Below are 15627 nucleotides of genomic sequence, written 5' to 3'. Positions count from 1 at the left end.
ATATCAAATCCCATGTTTTTCTTTTAATGTTGCTGTTTAAAGCTGATACATTGCTAGTGCTATCATCCTCAAGAGTGCTATCTACTGAAGATAGCAATTTAAAACTTCTGATGAACCATCCATTTCAAATCCTAGCTATTCTTTTTATTGTTGTAGTCTACAGCTGATTATGTTGCTAGTGCTACCATTCTTAAGAATGCTATCTACTGAAGATAGCAATATGAAACTTGTGATGAACCATTTATCTCAAATTCTAGCTGTTCTTCTTAATGTTGCTGTATACAGCCAATACATTGCTAGTGCTACCATTCTTAAGAGTGCTATCTACTGAAGATAGCAATGAACTTATGATGAAACTTCCATCTCAATTCCTAGCTATTCTTCAAAATGTTGCTGTCTATAGCTGACACATTGCCAGTGCTATCATTCTGAAGAATGCTATCTACTGAAGACAGCAGTGAACTTTTGATGAAACATTCATCTTAAATCCTAGTTTTTGTTCTTAATGTTGCTGTCTATAGCTGATACATTGCTAGTGGTACCATTCTTAAGAGTGCTATCTACTGAAGATAGCAATGAACTTATGATGAAACATCAATCTTGAATCTTAGCTTTCCTTAATGTTGCTGTCTATAGCTGATACATTGCTAGTGGTACCATTCTTAATAGTGCTATCTACTGAAGATAGCAATGAACTTATGATGAAACATTCATCTCAAATCCTAGTTATTCTTCTTAATGTTGCTGTCTATAGCTGACATATTGCTAGTGCTATCATTCTTAAAAGTGCTATCTACTGAAGATAGCAATGAACTTATGATGAAACATTCATCTTAATTCCTAGTTTTTGCTTTTAATGTTGCTGTCTATAGCTGATACATTGCTAGTGGTACCATTCTTAAGAGTGCTATCTACTGAAGATAGCAATGAACTTATGATGAAACATTCATCTTAATTCCTAGCTATCCTTCTTAATGTTGCTGTCTATACAGCTGATACATTGCTAGTGGTACCATTCTTAAGAGTGCTATCTACTGAAGATAGCAATGAACTTATGATGAAACATTCATCTCAATTCCTAGCTATTCTTCTTAATGTTGCTGTCTATAGCTGACACATTGCCAGTGATATCATTATGAAGAATGCTATCTGCTGAAGACAGCAATGAACTTATGATGAAACATTCATCTTAAATCCTAGTTTTTGTTCTAAATGTTGCTGTCTATAGCTGATACATTGCTAGTGCTACCATTCTTAAGAGTGCTATCTACTGAAGACAGCATTAAACTTATGATGAAACATGAATCTCAAATCTTAGCTATTAAAGATTATTTTCTTGCTCGATTATCATTCATTCTTGACTGTTTCCTTCTACTGAATATAGCAATACCTTTCTCTTAGCAACCTTTCACAAAAGGTCAGCATCATGTCCATGGGAAAGGTTATGAACATTCCCTTTTAAATATCTTTGGCTACTTTTTGTTTATTCAGGTCTTGCTACTGTATCCAAAGTCAATATAGTGTGATCGTGTGAGTACAATGGCATGATCATATTTGTGTATATCAGTATTGCTGCTTGAAATAATGTAACATTTGGTGAATATGATTAAGAATTATACATAAGTGTAAGTGCTAAGTTTATTTTGTTGTTTGCTTTGTTCTTACTGTAAAAGCTCTATAGTAAGCATATGTGCTTACTATCAAGCGCTTTTGAAAACATGAAATTGTACCATAGTCTGGCGCTTTACCAACTGAGCTAATGGGGTTGAGACACAAATTTGAAGGTTTACTTGCTCGCATATAACTATGATCGATGATTTGCTCAAAACCCTTTACACTTTTGTGGATAAGGCTCTTCATGTTTGCATGTTTTAAAAGCACTCGATAGTAAGCACATATGCTAACTATCGAGTTTTTACGGTATTTTAAATAAAAATGCCAAATTCATGCAACGTCAAGCCTATACCAACAGACCTTGTTCAAAATAATATGTGTTTGACAGTTAGTCTAGTTATGTAAATGTTGTAATAAGGAATTCGTTCAAATTTAATGATTGTTATCATTGACTTATTTTTTGTTTGTTTTGGTTTTGTGAAGATTCAAGATTAGATCATGGAGCAAATCCTTTCCGGTTATTTTAAACCGACAAGCTCGAAGTGTTGTTAGTTTTTTGTTAAGTATTTTGGATTAGTGGAATAGCTAAGGTTTTAACATTATGTTTAGAAGTATAGTTTAGGTTTTTGTGCACAGCATAGATAAAGGTCACATTTAGGGTTACAGTAAGGGAAGGGTTATGGTATACATGTAAGATCATAAAGACAAAATATATGAAAAATTTAACCATCTACCTTTATAAAGCTTTTCATGATGGAGTTTACTGCTGAAATAATATTTAGTAGGCAGTTATAATGGGTATGAGATGTAATCTTGTATTAAGAGTTGATTATGAAGACAGGCAATTTGAGATGTGAATTTCTGTGAAATGCTACGGGGTATGTGGTTGATAACTTTGATGGTATCTTCTTACAGGGCCAAATTTTCTGCTGATTGCTTTGTTTCTACATGTCTTTGAGTTAGAGGCATTAATGGCACACAGAGTTCATATAGATAACTGCAGATAGATTGTGGCCCTAAACGTGCAGACACCACAGTGGGTGCATAGTATGCAGTGGTTTGGAGAGTCACATAAAATGGTGGTCCCATGTACCAGAAGAGCAATATCTGGACATGTAAAAGTTGCAGGCCTTTTTTTTATAGAGCAGGGGATCAGCCCGGCCTGTTGTCTGTCACACTCAGCATTGAGGTCAACTTGCGCTGCCCTTTGGGGCTTGGCAGCATATCAACCCGTGGCGTGCTTTGAGGAATCTGAGTATTCAGAAAGCGTGGATAAATGCTGTTTTATTATTTTATTATTATTATTATAGATTGATTGCAAGCATTAGAATTGGGCTATTCCAGTTGAAATCCATACACCCCTATGGAAGAACTTAATCTTCCACACAGTTGAGTGTGAATTTTAAATAGGGTCATCCTAAAATGTGTGACTATATCTACACCTCTGTGTGGGATATTAAGGTCATGTCTTGCATAGGGGGTGTATGCACTTCAAATGGAATAGCCCATTGATTAAAGGGAATAAATAAAATTCATCAAAATTCAGATTTTTGCATTTTTGGGATGCAGCTAGCTAAAAACCTTAAATCAAAACAAAGGTAGGATAAAAAGATTGCACCCAAGACTTTATGCAATGCACAGATATTAATACATTTGTGGAGCATACAGTTAGACAATGTTTATTTTAGGGTGTTTTTTTTTTCAATGTGCTTTGAATGAGAATGGAGGAAGCCAGGAAGCCAATGTTTGTCTGCATTAATCTTTGTTCCACTTCAGCGGAACCTGTTCCATTTTACTCACAGTTCATGCAGTGTATAGGAATTAATGAAAAAGAAGCATATTTACTCTAATACCGTAACCACTCGGGTATAAGCCCACCCCCCTAGATGGCAGATTTCACTTCAAAATGGGGGTGGGCTTATACCCGGGGAGGGGCTAGTACTTGAATTTAGAATAAGAAAAATCATCTCCGGGAATCATCCCCATTTGTATATGCCCAATGTACCAGTAATTTCTATCATCTATGTCAATTTCTTAACATTCTAAGTGTGGAATGTTAATTATCAGCTAATATTTTTTTTGTTTTTAAATGTGAGAGAAAAGCATTGATTTGATTTAAGAACTTGGCCAAAATTTAGTACTGGGCTTATAGCCGAGTGCACCCTTGTTCCCAGAATGTTTTGAAAAATAGGGGGTGGGCTTATACCTGAAGGTGGGCTTATACCCGGGTGGTTACGGTAATAGCATTCTTTAGAGCCATATTGTAACATTTGCAAAAGAAATAGAATTTTATTTTTATTTTCACAAAATGTTAGTTTTACTGTCAGATATGTCCTCTTTTAATTTTGGCGTAAACAGATGAGGCAATACAAACAAAATCTCTAATACCAGCGGCGCTGAGTGGCTCGCATTGGTGACACAATGCGCTGGTCCAGCGCATTATGTCACCAATGCGAGCCACTCTGTTGAACAGTTCTTTTGATATGTTATGACCGTCCCGCACGCCATGTAGGTACTGTGTTATGAACATCGTGTACGCATTTGACTAATTTTTCAATCGTAATAATTAAATCTCGGATTTTGACAAAACTACAGCACCTAAAATCTTGATTTTTGCAGGGTATGTTAGTTTACTAAATATACCGTACAGACGCGAGTATACTCGAATTTAAAATTTTTTTTTTTTTTAAGTTTTTTATTTTTCGGTTTTGTAGTGTCCCTGGACCAAGGTTGACCTAAAAAAAAAAAAAAAAAATGAATTTTGCACGGTGAATGCATTTTGATATCAATTTTCATATTAAAAACACAAAACGCTGTGTAAAATTCAATTTAAAAAAAAAAAATTTTTTTTAGGTCAACCATGAATGATCCTAGCATTTAGGTCTAGGTCCAGGGACACTCCAAAGCCGAAAAAATAAATAACTTTTTTAATTTTTGAAATTTTTTGAAAATTTGGGGTGGGACATTACTCGAAGGTGGGACTATTCTTGCATCAGTATGGTATTATAATCACGTAAAAACACAATTTTGACAAATATGGAGGGCATCCTAATCTCAGCAAATGTTACAATATGGTTAATAGAATGCCTTATTTGCTATCTACTGAAGATAGCATTATATATAATATTAAATAATGTTGATGAATCAATATTTTTTAATAAGTTGATCCATCAATTATATCATGAATAAATCTCTTGATCCATCCAGTCATCTATCCTTCCATCCGTCTGTCTGATGTGTTTGTCAGTCAGTCGGTCAGTCAACTTTATCCATTGTTGAGTTGTTATCAAAAGTGAATCCAAAACAGATGCACACTCCCACACTTTAATTGAAACTCTTATGTTTTTAAAAGAAGTCCAAGGAAAAGAGATGAATAACGTGGAAGCCATTGACATTCCAAATTTGTCGCTGATTTAATAATTGAGCCTTAGTGGCTGTTGACATTGACCCTGAGCAGCTGACAATAAGATACTAGTCGTGTTCACATTTTGAGTTACACCGGACGTAAACTTACGCTAACATTGATGAAAATTCCACAAATATTTTCGCTACTCCTACCACGTGTTCACACCTAGCCTAATCCTAGCACTACGCCAACTGAGTTCTACCAATCATTCACTCCTGGTTGGTGTAAACATCATCAACCACTTCCGGTGTTTGTTTGTGTGACCTATTTACCTATTTCAATCACACGATATGTAATGTCTTAGTTCCGATCAACAAAAGGTAAAACTTACACTGGGTGCCAGGAGTAGCAGCGTTCACATTGCAATTTACGCCCCGACTTACGCCTGGCGGAGTTTACACCCAGCTAGCTATTCCTTACTTTTGTCAAACTTACACTGGGTGCCAGGAGTAGAAGCGTTTACATTGCAACTTACGCCTGACGGAGGACCCTGTTCACTATTCCTAACTTTTGTCAGGAGTAAATCGTCAGACGTACATCTGGCGGAACTTATGCTGACCTTTGTTCACACTGTCACTACTCCTGGCAGCGCCTACTGCTGCTCCTAGTAACTTGCGACGAACAAGTTCCGCCGGGTGTACGACTAACAATGTGAACACAAGTAATATGTGTAAATGCAGACCTGTATAAAGATCAGATGAATTGGGCTATTCCATTTAAAATCCACATTCCCCCTGTGGAAGATTTTGGAAATATTATCCACAGAGGGAGTATGAATTTCAAATGGAATGAACACATCAGGCAGCTCCATTTGAATGTCATACACCCTCTGAGACAGATTCAACCTGAATCTTCCACAGAGGGAGAGTGAGTTTCGAATGGAGCTGCTAATGTGTTAATTCCATTTGAAATTCATATTCCCCCTGTGGAAGATATTTCCAAAATCTTCTACAGGGGTAGTGTGGATTTTAAATGGAATAGCCCATTATCTCCATCTTAGCACAATGAATCGGGAATTCACACTCAGTTGCAATTTGCGTAATCAATGCATTTTTTTATATAAATAGTAACTTTATGAAAACGCTTACATTTTTTCCCGTAATTTCTGTTATTTTCTTGTGTAAGGTAAAAGCTTGACTTTAATCATACAATTTACAAGAATTTGCAATTAGGAAATAAGCTATTCTAACTGAAATCCATACACCCCAGAAAGCATGACCTTAAAACCAGATTGTAACATTTCCATAAAAAGTAGATTAGTATTTCTTTTCCATAAAATGTTAGCTTTTACAGTCAGATATGTCACCTTTTAATTTTGAGCCGAACTACAGAGGTAAAGCAAAGAAAATTGGAATTTACTACTAGAGCTGATGTCACCAATGCGTGTCACTCCATCAGTCTTAGTACAAAAAATATCACAAGATTTTTCTAAGAAAACAGAAAATGGTATAATATTAAGAAAACAGAATTTACAACTAGACTTAGCTGTGGTCTAAGACCACGAACACAGCCGTGCTGTGACCCCTTATTGACCCCAAAATATATGAAAGTCCCATAGACATTGGCTAGTGTCAATGTACATTTGCATGTGGCATCACTATGCCATGTTACTTGTGGCAGTAGGGGCATTTTGAAGGTTTTTCGTCTCAGACCGGAAGTGACCCCTTGATGACCTTTGACCCAAACTAAAAAAATACCACATATACACTGGGTAACCACAATTCATATATGAACATACCGTTACTGACCTTTGTTTTTCTTAGCTAATAAATTTTTTTTGAAGGTATTTCGTTTTATACCGGAAGTGACCCCTTAATGACCTTTGACCCCAAATCTGTGTACACCCCATATACACTGGGTAACACCAGTGCATGTGTGCAAGTGGTATCACTGTCCCAACGTAATTTGTGGAAGAAGATGCATTTTATAAGTATTTCGTTTTATACCGAAGTGACCCCTTAATGACCTTTGACCCCAAATTAAAAAATACCACATATACACTGGGTAACCACAATTTATGTGTGCATATACCGTTACTGTCCTACATTTTTCTTAGCTAATAAAATTTTTTGAAGATATTTCGTTTTCTACCGGAAGTGCCCCCTTAATGACCTTTGACCCCAAATCTGTGTACACCCCATATACACTGGGTAACACCAATGCATGTGTGCAAGTGGTATCACTGTCCACGTTATTTGTGGAAGAAGATGCATTTTATAAGTATTTCGTTTTATACCGGAAGTGACCCCTTAATGACCTTTGACCCCAAATTAAAAAATACCACATATACACTGGGTAACCACAATTTATGTGTGCATATACCGTTACTGTCCCACGTTTTTCTTAGCTAATAAAATTTTTTGAAGATATTTCGTTTTATACCGAAGTGACCCCTTAATGACCTTTGACCCCAAATCTGTGTACACCCCATATACACTGGGTAACACCAATGCATGTGTGCAAGTGGTATCACTGTCCCACGTAATTTGTGGAAGAAGATGCATTTTATAAGTATTTCGTTTTATACCGGAAGTGACCCCTTAATGACCTTTTGACCCCAAATTAAAAAATACCACATATACACTGGGTAACCACAATTTATGTGTGCATATACCGTTACTGTCCTACGTTTTTCTTAGCTAATAAAATTTTTTGGAGATATTTCGTTTTATACCGGAAGTGACCCCTTAATGACCTTTGACCCCAAATCTGTGTACACCCTATAGACACTAGGTAATTACAATACATGTGTGCAAGTGGCGTCACTGTCCTATGTAATTTGTGGGAGAAGATGCATTTTTAGTTGAAATCACGTTTTTGACCCCTATGACCTCTGCGTGACCTTTGACCCCATGAGTTTCATGTAACTTGTAGGTGCACGGTGAATGATCATTGTGACTAAGTTAGGTCAAAATCGATGTAAGCATGTCAGTGCTAGAGCAATGTAAAAATTGACAGAAGAAGAAGAAGAAGAAAGAACCTGTAAGAAAAAAGACACAGCCGTGACTAACGTCACGGCTGTGTAATTTAGAATTTAAGAGAAAATATTATGGCTTCAGACATATCTTCAATAAAGGTCTATATATTTGATGGAAATAAAAGTTTTTGGAAACACTCAAGCTCAGACCAACTCAGTAGCCTGTGATACAGCCTCCAAGTTTCAAGACAGCATGACACTTATTTGTATGGCTGTATTAACCATTATGACAAAACCATTATTGGTTAGATGCTGGCTTAATAACAATCAACACGTCAATCAGAGGGTACATCACCTCTTCTTAGAACAGCCCAATAATAAAGCTGTCCCTCTTGAGACTCACCCCGTTTCCTCCCTCCCTCTTTGTCCCATTAAGACGTCAAAAGAATCATCTAAGATGAGCGGAAATTGCGCGGGGAAAATCTGTCAAATCGCCATTAAAGAAATCTCAGGCGTATTTTTGTAGCGACTATTTTGAGTTTGATCTTGTCAACAAAATTTGAAGAAGCATAACTTGACGATTTATAGTGGAATGAAGCATGGAAGCTCAACTTGATAACTTAATGGAAATAAATAGAGCAAAATGAATTTTTTTACGTGAAGAACTCGAGATACGTCAAGACATTGTTGCATTTCCAGCTTGTTAGTTGGATGAGGGAATTACGTGAGAGATTACACTGCAAATTTGACTGACAGTGACTTGCTGTACTTTATTTGATCATGTCACATGATCATGTCACATGATAAAAGCAATTAATGGGGCATTTCTTGCTACAAGTGATTTAAAGAGAGGGAAGCTATGTACAGCTTAATTGCATTTAGTGAGTAATTTGAGCACCATTGACTTAAATAACTTAATTGCTTTTATATATGATCCCCTGAGTACACACGGTCACATGTCACTGCAGCCAAAATGTTTTAATTTTGTTTTTTACAGAATTGTAAATTTTCATGACCATATTTGGAATTGGCATGTAAAATGCATATGAAATGAGTACAAGCAAGGCTAGTATTGGTTCAGTGGTTCTTAAGATAGCTCTTATTTTGAGAAAATATCTCAAAACTTTTCAGTGCATATTTCAATGCATACATGCATCCCACAAGATCTGATGATGCAATCTCACTATTACATTGTAGTTATGATTACGGATGCTTTGGTTGGCTGGGCCAGCGAAACACCAATAGCTACTGGTGGGTGACTTAGGGCTTGGAATGGGTCTTGGGTTCAAATCCCATCGCAAACAAACAACTTTGTTCATCTCTCTTTTATTCCTTCCTTCTTTCCCTTCCATTCAATAAAGAGCACCTGGAAAGTTAGGGTTAATATATATAACTGCACTGTTGTTATGTATTCTGCTCAGGTACATGTTTGCCACAAGTTCAAGTAGGTCTCCTACCTATGCGAAAAAGGCATGGTTGAACTATGGTTAACCCTGGTCAACCATGGTTCAACCATGGGTTTTGACCATGGTCAAACCATGGTCAACCATGCTTTTGAAAAATGGCACCACGGCCAGAGACCATGGTCAACCATGGTCTATCTAAAGTGACCATGGTCAACCATGGTCAAAAATTTGCATGTTTGACCATGGTGAAGAAACAATAGAAAGAAACAATAGCATGGTTAAAACTTAGCATGTTTGACCATGGTTGAACCATTGTCAACCATAGTTCAACAACCAGGGTTTTGACCATGGTCAACCATGTTTTTGACCATGGTCAACCATGTTTTTGACCATGGTCAACCATGGTCAACCATGTTTTTGAAAAATGGCACCACGGCCAGAGACCATGGTCTATCTAAAGTGACCATGGTCAACCATGGTCAAAAATTTGCATGTTTGACCATAGTGAAGAAACAATAGAAAGAAACAATAGCAATCAAGCTTAAACTTTAAATTAGCACCCGATAGAGGGCAGGGCCTGAAGAATGAGGGAAATTATGGGGTAAATATTTAACGGAATAAACTGCATAATCATATTATTTAGATTTATTTCGGTAAAAATCTTATTTTAACTTATCAAATTACTAGTTTTTATATTCTATGGTGTCAAATATTTATTCACAACGTTGTAAATACGCATTAAATATGATTAATAACAACAGAGGGCGCTTTTTCTCATTCACTACCCAGAGTCAACCATGGTCAGGTGAGGTGATGACCATGGCTGACAATGCTCAGCCATGCTAAAGCATGGTCGACCATGGTATACTTAAAAGTGACCATGGTCAACCATGGTCAGGTGAGGTGATGACCATGGCTGACCATGCTCAGCCATGCTAAAGCATGGTTGACCATGGTATACTTGAAGTAACCATGGTCAACCATGGTCAGGTGAGGTGATGACCATGGCTGACCATGCTCACACATGCTAAAGCATGGTTGACCATGGTATACTTGAAGTGACCATGGTCAGGTGAGGTGATGACCATGGCTGACCATGCTCACCCATGCTAAAGCATGATTGACCATGGTATACTTGAAGTGACCATGGTCAACCATGGTCAAGTGAGGTGATGAACATGGCTGACCACTCTCACCCATGATAAAGCATGGTTGACCATGGTATACTTAAAAGTGACCATGGTCAACCATGGTCAAGTGAGGTGAAGACCATGGCTGACCATGCTCGGCCATGCTAAAGCATGGTCGACCATGGTATACCATGGTGACCATGGTATACCATGGTGACCATGGTTGACCATGGTCAAGCCACCATGGCTGATCATCGCTGACCATAGTTAACCATGGTCAACCATGTTTTGACCATGGTTGACCATGGTTGACCATGCTAGCACGGTTGACATTTCGCCTAGGTTGGATCTGTGTACAGTCCCTCGTCTCTACGCCTCAATCTATTACTGTATTAACATGGCACTGAAGATTTTGTTAGCCTTTAGAATACCACAGGTCCTAGAATTATTCCATTAGGCGATGAAAAAATCAGCCAATGTGGGGCCAAAATTCATTAATTTTGGCTGAACATTTTTAGAAATTTTTTTTTGCAAAGAATCTACTTGAAAGGTCCGTCCGCCCGTAGAATAGGGGGTTTTTCCCGTCACCTTAACTATGCATGTCTATGCACTGTTCTTTAAACTGTACCTGCATGAAACATATAGCATTGGTAGGATATTAGGGATTCTAACAGTTTTTGATTTTTAGCCTTCCTCATGTTTGCACAGAGCACCATTTTCCGAATCATAGTGTTACTGTGCCATGCGATGGCGGGTAACAAGTTCTGTGAGGTACATGTACTGCCTTTTGAGAGGGAGAGCAATTGCTCCTCTCCTCTACAACTCCTCTTAATTTGAATTTGCAAGAGCTGTGAGGTACATGTACTGCCTTTTGAGAAGGTCAATTGCTCCTCTCCTCTACAACTCCTCTTAATTTGAATTTGCAAGAGCGATTTATAGCTCCTCTTTATGACTCTTTAAATTCTTAACACTTTAATGGCCACATGTGCAAACAGCTCTTCTTGAAGAGACCAGTAGAGCATTTTACAGCTTACAACCTCATTTTCAATTTCCAGTCCCTGCTCTGTGGAAATGTACCAGGTGATGCCGTTGGTGTATGCTTTTCCATTAATCAGTTATCCTCCTGAGGTGGTTCATGCCATATCAAAGCGGATAAATAATGTTCATTGTAGAAACACCTGAGACAAGAATTCTTGTCTCAGAGAAACACCAGCTGGGTAACAACTGTCCATGTACCTACACGACCTCACTATGCTTTACAGAAGTTCGGGTCTTCAGTAAATAGCTGTACATTGAAGAAAACACAAATTTTGAAGTGGAAACATGAAGGATAACGGTTTCGGTATTTCTTTACCCAATAATTAGTGGATAAAAAAGTGTGCAAAGACGGGAGACGTGTCTTCTAATACTATAGTGCAACCTGAGACTGTAGGATTCCAAGAAGTTGCAGATGCGCAGCTTTAAGATGATGAATAGTCAGAGAAGAAGATAACTTACACTTCCCACAATGCATTTCTTCCCATTTTAATTTTCTGTACTGATCACTGATTTCCTATTGTACTGTGCAACATGGATCAATAGTTACAAAAAGTACCGCAATAAACAGAGCATCCAGATCTTGCAAAATGTGTTTATTTCTTGACTTCTATCAACCCATGTTTAGCCAGTCTATTCTCAACATGAATACCATGGGAGATTCATTTGATGTAGTTAGGTTATGCATTATGTTGCAAAGGATTCTGGGAAGGGTAAGATACCTTCTGTGATGAATAGTTCAACAATATGATTTAATAGTTGAATAATCTTAGAAAGTTGACATAATTATATTGTCACTCGCCTATTATTGTAAAATCACTCATCCTCATCATGCATACAGAGTTGCCAAACCTGCGATCTTGTGGCTCAATTGGGCAATTTGTGAAAAACTTCATTGCAAGTTTTTAACGCTTACACTCAAAACGTAATAATCAAGAGCAAAGTAGGTGGTATTTTGACATAGGTTGCTGTGATTTTTGGTTGTGTTCCGTCTTCCTAGAAATCAATATTTAAGAGAAAAATTGGGTGACTTTTTGATGATTTAACCATAATTTGGGCTGAATTTTTTTTGACAACTCCCAATTTGGCAACCCTAAATGTATATGTGGAGGTGATAGACTCCATGTACTGTATTAATTTATCATGTGGAATTGAACATGTGGCATATTTAGTCCTGTACAAAATAGTAACCATCATACTATGTAAACCCGAATTTTAAGGTAAGACTATAGGATTTGATGTGTTTAGTGATTTGATTTGCTAAAAGTAATTGTGATCAATACTATTCAGTTTGCTAACATGTAGTTTGCATGCAAATGATTTCTCCTAATTTTGACTTGATTTATTTCTCTGAGATACATTTGATTTACATTTGATTTACATTGTAGTATCTGTGCAATGACGTATGCTACAATACATGATCAAAGATATGATGTATTATGTCAGACAAATCTACATGTAGAAATGATTGAGCAATATTGAGTATTACAGTGAAGGACAGTAAAAAACGTTGACCAAAAAATTTTAATAACAGAAGCTTTAGAGAAATTTAGGTTTTTAATTTTTCATTCTTTAGTAACTTTGATAAACTGAGACTTTGCACATACATCCAGTCTTACGTATCACATACATACACTGAATACTGTATAAGTGGTAATATCTAGAGGGATTTATTTAGGGATTTATTTGCGCAAATTACGTGATTAGAGCTCCATCCGCGAAAATAACACCTTGCGAATATATGCAATTATGTACTAGTGTAGGGAAGGACTGGGCAATCGCGAAAATGTGTCTCTCAATCTAAATCGCGAAAATAACTGTACGCGAAAATTACCACTTATACAGTATTGTCCTGGGTACTTTCAACTGCGCAGGCATTACACCATGAAGAAAGCTGCCGAATTCTGCATGCAGAATTATTGTTAGACAAACATTAGTCTAGACTGCTTGTGAGAAAATGTAGGCCAGCGAGCCAGCATCATTGGGCTATTCCATTTAAAATCCACACTACCTCTGTGGAAAATTTAGCTAACATCTTCCACAGAAGGAGTATGAGTTTTGAATAGAATAGACAATTTGGTAACTTTCATTTGAAATACTCTCCAATTGTGGAAGATATAGGTACAGGGGAGTATGCGTTTTAAAATGATTAACCCTGACCAATTACATTTGAAAAACTTACTCTCCTAGTGGAAGATATTTCCAAAATCTTCCACTTCCTGTGGAAAATTTAGCTGAAGTCTTCCACAGAGGGAGTATGAGTTTTGAATAGAATAGACAATTGGGTAACTTCCATTTGAAATACTTGCTTCAGTTGTGGAAGATATAGGTAAAGCTATAATACAGGGGAGTATGGGTTTTAAAATGATTAACTCTGACCAATTACATTTGAAAAACTTACTGTCCTAGTGGAAGATATTACCATGGACGTACTAAATAAGTATTTAGAGTTCAGAGTTTTACAAAGTTGTGCAAATTTTCCATACACTGTCTTATGTGAATGGAATATAATATATACCACCCCCTTGTAAAATATTGGCTTCTATTCCCAAGTGATAAACACATCTTGCTATTTTGCTTGTAATTCTATACAAAAAAAATCTATAGCCATGCTAATTTTTTCGAGGAAAAATAAAAACAAATATAAATATGGAACCTTTTCTTGCATTATGAAAGAAATGACTGTTTTGGAGATATTTGGTCCACTGAATTTTATGCTAGTGATTCCCAGGAGTGAATCAATAGATCTAAGGGGGATTTTTTTTTCAAGTGCTTATTGATTTCAACTTCAGCCTGTAATATGAGAAATTATGTTTAAATCTTGAATTGATTTTGACTTTATTGTAGGTCACATATCAGGGGTTACTGCAGAAACTGTTTTTAGTGGTGAAGCCAGCTCAAGCCTGAGACTCGGACTCAAGCAATAGACCTTTTTCTGATGATGTCACCTAATCGATATTGGGGTCTCAGATGTAAACAATTAAAGCAAACAACACGCATGCGTTTCCCACATGCCCACAGTGTGAAAACACCAAATACTGCATATTTTCTCCTCAGTTCTGTCATCTTTCACTGTAGCTTCTATAAATAAATGTTTTAAAGGGAACTGTATACTGGTTACCTTTGTTTCAGATTGTTTTGATACCACAAAATACAAAAAGATACGGAAAACCCGTCATGCTATTTGAAAATTAATGTTGTTTTGTTTCACATTTTTGTTTACTTTTACACCGTGACGAATGAAACGCGTACTGCGAGCTGGCAATTCCGCGCAGGACGCCTAGTGTGGCGCAAAGTTGATCGCGCGAAAGCTGATGACTCGAATGCTGGACCCCAATATCGATTGATTGGTGACATCTGAGAAAAAGGTCTATACCTTTGTCAGTTACATTGGTTTGTTCATAACAAACGTTCAAATGTTAAACATTGTGTGTGTTATGTGTATACTTTACGCAATGGCTGTGGACACAGTTTGCAGTTGCACGTGTAGCAATGTTGCTTATGGTGCATCTTCATTTAAGTCTTCTGGGAGGTTAACATCATCATTGCAACATTTAGTTTGTGATGTCTATGGAACTATCCATTGTACATTGATCAGTTGTGCTGACATTCCGTGAACATATTTGTATATTTGTAGTCTTTAAGGAGTACATTGTATGCCTGGCAGGAATTGTAAACTTTAAAAGAAATTACCGTACAGACTACAGTGGAAGAGGACCCTTTTTTTGCAGAAATAAAGGCAAATAAAGGTTTCCCATCTATTTTTAAATTTATCGATCTTTAATATGCAGAGCGCTAGTTGACTACCAGAAATCTTCTAGGTAAATTCTTGTAGGTTTATCGTAGGTATAAATCATAGCTATCAATGAGTGCGTCTACACAGTGCTACCTCATATTGCGATGCATTCCAATCAAGTAAGTCGCAGACATTAGTCGCAGAAATCAATTTGAAGATCAAACTAAAAGGAGCTTGATCTTTTTTTCATATTTCATAATTTTCTGCAAGGTAAAGCGTTCATATCTCAGGAATCATATAATATAAATAATGAGGTTTTGGCATATATTTTAGCCTAAATACAGAGCCTAATATGCATGAATATTGGATGAAAAGACGGAAAC

General features: G+C 36.9%; 2 protein-coding genes across 3 annotated transcripts in view; one reads left to right on the top strand and one right to left on the bottom strand.

The window, feature by feature from the left end:
• Nucleotides 1-15627, top strand: part of LOC140146699 (protein-tyrosine sulfotransferase 1-like) — a 200790-nt gene that overhangs the window by 70232 nt on the left and 114931 nt on the right. The gene's annotated exons all lie outside the window — the stretch shown is intronic.
• The window catches only part of LOC140143944 (uncharacterized), a 98172-nt gene continuing 88092 nt past the window's right edge, over nucleotides 5548-15627 (bottom strand). The window contains exon 2 of the mRNA XM_072165783.1: nucleotides 5548-5663. Within this exon, the coding sequence (XP_072021884.1) occupies nucleotides 5548-5663 (116 nt within the window). The remainder of the gene's footprint in view (nucleotides 5664-15627) is intronic.

This window comes from Amphiura filiformis, chromosome 2 (assembly GCF_039555335.1).
Source record: "Amphiura filiformis chromosome 2, Afil_fr2py, whole genome shotgun sequence".
Taxonomy (NCBI): domain Eukaryota; kingdom Metazoa; phylum Echinodermata; class Ophiuroidea; order Amphilepidida; family Amphiuridae; genus Amphiura; species Amphiura filiformis.
This window is presented reverse-complemented; position numbering and strand designations above follow the sequence as displayed.